This window comes from Carlito syrichta, unplaced genomic scaffold (assembly GCF_000164805.1).
Source record: "Carlito syrichta isolate Samal-C Ts95f unplaced genomic scaffold, Tarsius_syrichta-2.0.1 Scaffold309200, whole genome shotgun sequence".
NCBI lineage: Eukaryota > Metazoa > Chordata > Mammalia > Primates > Tarsiidae > Carlito > Carlito syrichta.
This window is the reverse complement of record NW_007253296.1, coordinates 792528-801962: the sequence shown is the minus strand read 5'-3', so window position 1 is coordinate 801962 and position 9435 is coordinate 792528. Positions and strand designations below refer to the sequence as shown.

The following is a 9435-nucleotide window of genomic DNA, read 5'->3' as shown; positions in this document are numbered from 1 at the left end:
AGAGATGAGGTCTCGCCAAGTTGCCCAGGCAGGTCTCGAACCTGCAGGCTCAGGCAATCACTCACCTCAGCCTCCCAAAGCGCGGGATTATAGGCTGAGCCACCGAGCTTGGCTAATTTCATTTTTTGTAGAGACAATGTCTCCCTATGTTTTCCAGGCTGGTCTTGAACTCCTGGCCTCAAGCAATTCTCCCACCTCAGCCTTCCAAAATGCTGAGATTATAGGCGTGATCCATCACACCCAGTCTTTATATATCTTTTATTATATTTAGAGCATTATTCTTTTTTTGAAATCATGTGTATACATATATCATCTATATATTTCCAAATAGTAAAAGGGGATTTTAAAATATTAAAAAAAGAAATCATGGCTGGGCACTATAGCTCATGCCTATAATCCCAGCACTTTGGAAGGCTGAGGTCTGAGGATCACTGGAGTACAGGAGTTCAGGACCAGCCTAGGCAACATAGTAAGACCTCATCTCTATCTTTTTTTTTTTTTTGAGTTGGAGTCTCACTCTGTCGCCCAGGCTGGAATGCAGTAGCATGCTCACGGCCACCCCAGTGTCGACCTGCTGGGTTCCACCTCAGCCTTCCAAGTACCTGGAACTACAGGCACGTGCTACCACGCCCAGTTAATTTTTTTTGATTTATTGTAGAAACGAGGTCTCGCCAAGTCATCCGGGCTGATCTCGAACCCGTGGGCTCAGGCAATCCACTCGCCTCGGTCTCCCAAAGTGCTGGAATTGGAGGATGAGCTACCGAGACCGCCCTTGTCTCTATCTCGAAAAAAAAAAAAAGAAATCACTGGGTCTCATAAGGTCCAGAACAACTAATCTAACCAGTTCCCCATGGGCGCATATTTATATTGTTTCCAATTTTTCACTATTATAAGGAATGTTGAGGTCAATACCCATATATGTACAACATTTCATGTCTGTTTCTCAGGATATATATTTTCCTAAAACTAGAACTAATGATTGTACAGAGTTCTTGAGAGGTTTTGAGGTTTTTGATATAGAGCCCAATTGCCCTTCAAAAAGTTATTTCTGGCCAGGTGAGGTGGCTCACACCTAAAATCCCAGCACTTTGGGAGCCAGAGGAAGAGGACTGTCTCAGCTCAGGGGTTTAAAACCAGCTTGAGCAACATGGCGAGACCTCGTCTCTTCAATAAATAAAAAAATTAGTCAAGCATGGTGGCACATGTCTGTAATTCCAGCTATTTGGAAGGCTGAGGCAGAAGGTTTGCCAGAGCCCTGCAGGTTGAGGCTATGGTGGCTGTGAGTGTGTCACCACACTCCAGCCTGAGCGACAGAGTGAGATTCCACTCAAAAAAATACAAGTTGCCAGGCTCGGTGGCTCAGCCTGTAATCCCGCGCCTTTGGGAGGCTGAGGTGAGTGGATTGCCTGAGTCTGCGGGTTCAAGACTCGCCTGGGCAGCGAGACCTCATCTCTACAATAAATAAAAAAATCAGCTGGGCGTGGTAGCGCATGCCTGTAATTCCGGCTACTTGGAAGGCTGAGGCGGAAGGATCGCCAGAGCCCTGCAGGTTGAGGCTGCGGTGGCCGGGAGCGGCCACTGCACTCCAGTCTGGGCAACAGAGTGAGACTCCAACTCAAAAAAATAACAACAAAAAAAAACACAAGTTATTTCTGAATTTTTCTTTTTCTTTTATTTTTTTGAGTTGGATTCTCACTCTGTCACCCAGGCTGGAGTGCAGTGGCACACCATGGCTACCGCAGCCTCGACCTGCTGGTTTCAGGTGATTCTTCAACCTCAGCCTTCCAAGTAAGCAAAACTACAGGCATGCGCTACCATGCCCAACTAATTTTTTTTATTTATTGTAGAGACGAGGTCTTACCATGTTTCCCAGGTTGGTCTCAAACTCACAGGCTCTGGCAATTCTCTCGCCTCAGCCTTCCAAAGTGCTCGGATTATAAGCTTGAGCCATCATGTCCAGTTTGAAGTTTTGTATAATATTGGAGTAGAGGAAGGCTTTCTAAAAATCACCATTCAAAATCCAGAGGTAATATATAAGGTTAGTAAGTGTGAGCACATTAGCAAAAATAAAACAAATGAAAACCTTTTTGGCAAAAACACTATAAACAAAGTAAAAAAGCAAGTAAACTGGAAGAAAATAAGAAATATATATCAAAGATAAGGGGTTGAAATCCCTAATACACAAAGAACTTTTAAAAATTGAAGAGGAGAAAAAGACCCAAAATTCTACTGCAAAAGATACAAAGAGATAATTGGATGAAAAAGACATAAAAATGGCCTTAAATAGGAAAATATTTCACTTCATAAAGAAAAATGAAAACTTCACTGAGATATAATTTCTCACCCACAGATTGGCAAAAATTTCAAAGTCTTAATATATTTTCTAAGCTGGGCTCGGTGGCTCAGCCTGTAATCCCGTGCCTTTGGGAGGCTGAGGTGAGTGGATTGCCTGAGCCCGCGGGTTCGAGACCCGCCTGGGCAGCGAGACCTCATCTCTACAATAAATAAAAAAATCAGCCGGGCATGGTAGCGCATGCCTATATTTCCGGCTACTTGAAAGGCTGAGGCGGAAGGATCGCCAAAGCCCAGCAGGTCGAGGCTGCGGTGGCCAGGAGCGCTACTGCACTCCAGTCTGGGTGACAGAGTGAGACTCCAATTCAAAACAAAAAACATAAAAAAACAGTCTATTTCACATTAATATTGAATTCTACTGAAATAAAGAAACTGCTTAAATATAGTTATTGTCTCTTTCCTTTATTGTTATTATTATCATATATATTCCATCTTCATATGTTGCTATAAGCCAAACATTGGTTTTATAATTACTGTTTCTAGAATTCAATTATTTTGTGTTATGATATATCTTTATAATTGTCAGTGCTCTTAATTTCTTCATGTGAGGTACTGTGCTCTTTTAGCCTGAAGAACTCACTCTATTGCCCAGGCCAGAGCACAGTGGCATGGATCACGGCTCATCAAGTGATTGTGCTTCAGCTTCTTGAATTAGCTGGGACTCCAAACACATGCCACCACGTCTGGCTAATTTTTTGCTTTTTTTGGTAGAGATAAGGTCTTTCTATGTTTCCTAGACTGGTCTCGAACTTCTGGGCTCAAGCAATCCTCCTGTCTTGGCCTCCTAAAGTGATGGGATTACAGGCATGAGCCACTGTGCCTGTCTAGTTTATATTTTATAAAGCAGGGAGTATAGGTAAGGAGGTTATTGTGGTAGTTAAAAAATACTAATGGAAACAGATAGAAGGAATAAGAAAGTCCTTTGTGTCTCTAGGTAGTTTGTATAATTAGATGATGCAGCTAAATTAAAATAACGGGATAGAGTGACACATTACCATCTTAGGTTTTCTTGATTTTCCTTATGGGTCTGTATTTCAATTATTTTGTTTTATTGTTGATTTTACCATTCTTTTTTTTTTTTTGAGTTGGAGTCTCACTCCTTTGCCCAAACTGGAGTGCAGTGGCATGCAGGCTCAAGGCCACCCCAAGCATCAACCTTCTGCGCTCCAGTGATCCTTCTGCCTCAGCCTTCTGAGTAGCTGGAACTACAGACATGCGCTACCATGCCCAGTTATTTTTTATTTTATTGTAGAGACGACGTTTCACCAAGCTGCCTGGGCTGGTCTCAAACCCGTGGGCTCAGGCAATCCATTTGCCTCGGCCTCCCAAAGTGCTGGGATTACAGGCTGAGTCACTGAGCCTGGCCAAAATATATATTTTTTAATTAGCAGGTCATGATGGTATTTACCTACAGTCCCTGCTATTCAGGAGGCTGAGGTGGGAGGGTCCCTGGAGCTCAGGAGTTTGAGGCTGTAGTGAGTTATGAATGGGCCACTGCACTCCAGCCTGGGTGACAGAGCAAGATTTTGTCTCCTAAAAAAAAAAAGCAATTCAAAAAAAACAGGCTGGGTGTGGTGGCTCAAGCCTGTAATCTCAGCACTTTGGGAGGCAGAGGTGAGAGGATTGCCTGAGCTCAGGGGTTCGAGACCAGCCTGAGCTACATGGTGAGATCTTGTCTCTACAGTAAATCAAAAAATTAGCCAGGCATGGTGGCGTATGTCTGTGGCTCCAGCTACTTGGGAGGCTGAGGCGGAAGGTTTGCCTGAGCCCAGCAGGTGGAAGCTGCGGTAGCCAAGAGCAGCGTCCCACCGCACTCCAGTCTGGGTGACAGAGTGAGACTCCAATTCAAAAAAACCCAAACAAACAAAAAACAGGTGCAGTGGTTCACACCTATAATCCTAACACTTTGTGAGGTCAAGGTGAGAGGATTACTTAATCCCAGGAGTTCAAGACCAGCCTGGGAAATATAGTGAGACCTTGTCTTTACAAAAATAAAAATAAAAAAATAAAAAATAATAAATTAGCCAGGCGCAGTCCCAGCTTACTTCAGAAGTTGAGATGAAGATCACCTAAGCCCAGGAGGTCAAGGTTTTGGTAAGCTATGACTGTGTCACTGCACTCCAGCCTAGGCTACAGAGTAAGACCATGACTCAAAAAAAAAAATAGTGTAGCTTTTACAGAGGAGAATTAGCAGTGTCTAAACAAAACTATGCAGTCTTTTATCTTTAGACCTAGCAATCTTACTTCTAGGGATTAACCTTAAATATATATCTCCAATAGTACAAAAATATATATGTCCAGGTTATTCATTAAAATATTTTTTGTAGCTGGGCCCGATGGCTCATGCCTATAATCCCAGCATTTTGGGAGGTTGAGGTGAGAGGACTACCTGAGCCCACAGGTTTGAGACCAGCATGGGCGACATGGTGAGACCTCATCTTTACAATGAATCAAGAAAAATTAGCTGAGCATGGTGGCACATGTCTGTAGTTCCAGCTATTTGGAAGGTTGAGGTGGAAGGATCACCTGAGCCCAGCAGGTCGAGGCTGCGGGGGCATGATTGCTACTGCCCTCTAGCCGGGGCAACAGAGTGAGATTCCGACTCAAAAATATATATATTGTTTGTAATTGCAAAATACGACTTAGATGTCCAATTACTAGCAATTATTTGAATAAACTAATGGTATATGCACACAATAAAGTACCATGAAATTCCAAAAAAAAAAAAAAAAAGAAAAGGCCATTGTTTTGCTAAGTTGCTTGAGCCATGGTCACCATGTTTCCTAGCTCTGGTCACCTCCTGCCTTAGGGAGGTGAATCAATTCCTCGCTCTCTCTCTTTTACTTTCTAAATAAACTATATTTTCCAATCTAAAATAAATAAATAAGGACAATCTCTATAAACCAGTATAGTATTTCCAGGAGATATTATTAAGTGGGGGAAAAGGTACAGAAGAGCATTATAGTATGCTTTCTTTTCTGTACAAAATTAAAGAAAATTAAAAAAATATGTCCTTTTATCTTTACAAGAAGATTTAGCAGACAGATAAGTCAGAAAACAAGGAAGATGGGTAAGTACAAGGGGTTGGAGAACAGGGAACTGGAATGAAATGGAAGAGATAGGAGAGATAACACTTCTCCAAATATATCTTTTTGCATAGTTTTGACTTTTGGAACAATATTTCCACTCTACACATTAAAAATAAATAAACCAGTAAAGATGGGAAAGGAACACTGAAGTGAAACACATGAACCCATAGTATTTTAGAACAATACTATCATCACATGAAGAGAAAAAAAGGAATCAATTTAACTTATGAACCATTTCACAATATGCAGGGCAGAACTGCAAAAAATCTTGAACTTTTGAAGTAGACCTCTTTTTTTTTTGAGGTGGAGTCTCACTTTGTCACCCAGACTGGAGTGCAGTGGCCGCTCCCGGCCACCGCAGTCTCGACTGCTGGGCTCCAGCGATCCTTTCCGCCTCACCATTCCAAGCAGCCGGAATTACAGGCACACGCTACCATGCCTGGCTGATTTTTTGATTTATAGTAGAGATGAGGTCTCGCTGCCCAGGCGGGTTTCGAACCCGCGGGCTCAGGCAATCCACTCACCTCAGCCTCCCAAAGGTGCAGGATTACAGGCTGTACCACCGACCTCTTTTAAAAATTTTTTTTTATTTTTTTGAGTCGGAGTCTCACTATCACCCAGGCTGGAGTATAATGGCGTACTCATAGCCATTGCAGCCTCTATTTGCTGGGCTCAGACGATCCTTCCACTTCAGTCTTTCAAGTAGCTGGAATTACAGGCACATGTCACCACACCCAGCTCATTTTTTTGAATTATTGTAGAGATGAGGTCTTACCAGGTTGCCAAGGCTGGTCTTGAACCCCTGGTCTCAGGCAATCCTCTAGCCTCCACCTTTCAAAGTGCTGGGATTACAGGTGTGAGCCACAGTGGCCAGCTGAGGTAGGTCTGTTTTATATAGTAATATATACAAAGTAATTCTGAAATAATTTCAGATGTATTAAAAAACTGAACAAATGAGTAAATGTGTCAATATGGTTGCAAGCTAGGGTTCTTACTGAAGAAGAGACATATGAATAAAGAATTAGAGAAGGCACGGCCAGGTGTGGTGGCTCACACTTGTCATCCCAGCACTTTGGGAGGCTGAGGTAGGAGGATAGGTTGGCGACTAGCCTAGGCAACACAGTAAGACCTCATATCTACAAAAAAAGAAATTTTAAAAATTAGCCAGGCGTGGTGGCACACACCCGTAATTCTAGCTACTTGGAAGACTGAGGCAGAAGGATCATCTGAGCCCAGTAGGCTAAGGCTGCACTAGCCCTGAGCACGCCACTGTACTCAAGCCTGGGAAACAGAGTGAGACTCTGACTCAAAAAAAAAAAAGAAAGGGAAAAAAAAAAGAAATAAGCACTAAAGTACTTAGGAGTAAAGGGCCATAATATATGTCACTTACCTTAAAGTGACATGATGTACTCCACTTACCATGGTATATGTTCAGAAAACAAAAGTGGTGTGATTGTGTCTATACAGATATATTATGTAGACAGTAGGTGGGTGCAAGGACAAAGCAAATTAGGTAAAAGGCTAACCAAAGGTATATGAGTATTTTTTGTATTCTTAATCTTATAACTTCCTATAAATGTGAAATTATTTCGAAATAAGAAGCTTAACAATTAAAAAAAAAAGGGTGGGAAAGAGCTGGGCTCAGTGGTTCAGCCTGTAATCCCACGCCTTTGGGAGGCTGAGGTGAGTGAATTGCCTGAGCCCGCGGGTTCAAGACCCGCCTGGGCAACTTGGCGAGACCTCATCTCTACAATAAATAAAAAAATTAGCCAGGCACCACGCCTGTAGTTCCAGCTGCTTGGAAGGCTGAGGCGGAAGGATCACTGGAGCCCAGCAGGTCAAGGCTGCAGTGGCCGGGAGCAGCCACTGCACTCCAGTCTGGGCGACAGAGTGAGACTCCAACTCAAAAAAAAAAAAGGGTGGGAAAGGAGAGATTTCAGTTTACACTTCTGTCAGTAGAACAATTCATTTAGATACTATCTCCACACGCAAAAGGGAAGGATTGAACTAGATTTGTTTGGAGACTCCATTCTCTCCTAAATTTATATAAAGAGTGTGGTAATAGGGTAAATTAGAGCTTGTGTAAGAAATTGCTAGCTGGACACGGTGACTCATGACTGTAATCCCAGTACTTTAGGAGGCTGAAGTAAGAGGATTGTTTGAGGCCAGGAGTTCAAGGATACAGTGAGCTACGATCATGCTACTGTCCTCCAGCTGGGATAACAGAACAAGACCTTGCCTTAAAAAAAAAAAAAGCCAGGCATGGGGGCTCAAGCCTGTAATCCCAGCATTTTGGGAGGCTGAGGTGAGAGGATTGCCTGAGTTCAGGGGTTTAAGACCAACCTGAGCAGCTTGGTGAGTCCAGGTCTCTACAATAAATAAAAAAACAACTAGGCGTGGCAGCATGTGCCTGTAGTTGCAGCTACTTAGAAGGCTGAGGTGGAAGGATCACCTGAGCCCAGCAGGTTGAGGCTGTAATGGCCGTGAGTGTGCCACTGCACTCCAGCCTGGGCTAGTGAGAACGTTAGAGTGAGACTCCAACTCAAAAATAAATAAATAAATAAAAGAAACAACACCCAAAAAGTACCTTTCTGACTGAGAGACTACTAGACATCTAACAACGGGATTTCTATTCTGCCAAAGTTCACATCTTCAGGATCAGAGAAAGAACAGTCTATTTTTTTCTTCATATTTGTGGCTTCTTAAATTTACTTCACACATATACCAATTCTCTGTACTATTACTGTACTGTGATTTATTCTTAGAAACAAATTCTACATAAAGCAGGGAGGGAGGGGAAGATATTGACTTTATCTTATCACTGATGATATTTCTTATTAGGATGCCTAAAACATACTATTCGCTCTAAAGAGAAATCCCACTACTTTTTAAAGTCTAACTATAGGCTAATCATACTATGTCTGGTATCGCAACTGCATTTTCTTCTAAGACCCTGAGTGATATGTTCCTCATGTGTTCAGTGGGCAGTCAATAAGTATTAGTTGATTTTATTTTGATTTGATACTCATAATTCCTTTAAGATCAGATTCACAGGGTTTTACTGCTTAACTTCTAAGTGCTACTTTTCTTCCTTGATTAAATTCCACTTTGGTTTGCTATTAATATTCACCTGAGACTTGTTCCCACTGTACTTACTGCTAAAGGAACCCAAACGGTCCATTCCCTAACTGGCAAAGGCTGCTGCTTTGATCTTCCTCAGTGCAGAGCTTCTTCAAACTTCAGAACTGGCCCCCACACACACACCAAAGCTTGATGACTACCTATGAGTGAACAAAAGTGACACATGTATGAAAGGGACAGGATAAAGAGAAGATATGCAACTTAGCTCTACTACACCTTAGCTTTGCGATGCTCAGCAAATTATTTTACCTCTATAAACCTGTATCTTCTGTAAAACGGGTGTGATATAACAGTATCCACCTCCCAGAGTTGTGAGAATTAAATTTCATAATCAACTATCATAATCCATATAAATAACGTAGCACAGTGCCTGGCCCATACTCTATAAACGCTACATATGTCTAATAAACAACCATTGCTTTTGTCTGCCCAACATCACTTCTCTCTTGGGAACTGACCCTCCCAGATTTCATATGGTGCTAGTGGGGTTGCCAATCACAATATCCCATTCCTCACCTCCACACAAGCTAAAGCAACCAGATCTTTTCCTCCAGAAATCTGGATCTTTTTTTTTTTTTTTTTTTGAGTTGGAATGTCACTCTGTTGCCCAGGCTGGAGTGCAGTGGCACACTCACGGCCACTGTAGCCTCAACTTGCTGGGCTCAGGTGATCTTTCCACCTCAACCAAGTAGCTGGAACTACAGGCATGTGCCACCATGCCCAGCTAATTTTTTGATTTACTGTAGAGTTGAGGCAGGAGGACTGCTTGAGCCTAGAAGCTGGAGACCAGCCTGGGCAATGAATTGAGACCCCCATCTCTCTCTCTCTTTTTTTTTTTTTTGAGTTGGAGTCT

General features: G+C 42.5%; 1 protein-coding gene across 4 annotated transcripts in view; it reads right to left on the bottom strand.

Annotated features, from left to right (window-relative positions):
- TADA2A (transcriptional adaptor 2A) overlaps positions 1 to 8724 on the bottom strand; it is a 66936-nt gene extending 58212 nt beyond the window's left edge. For all 4 annotated transcript variants that reach the window (XR_504875.1, XM_008066952.1, XM_008066953.1 and 1 more), the window contains exon 1: positions 8598 to 8724. Coding sequence is in view for 3 of the 4 variants with exons in the window: in XM_008066952.1 (XP_008065143.1) it covers positions 8598 to 8622 (25 nt within the window). In the remaining variant the exon portion in view is untranslated. The remainder of the gene's footprint in view (positions 1 to 8597) is intronic.
- Between the last annotated feature and the right edge of the window lie 711 nt (positions 8725 to 9435).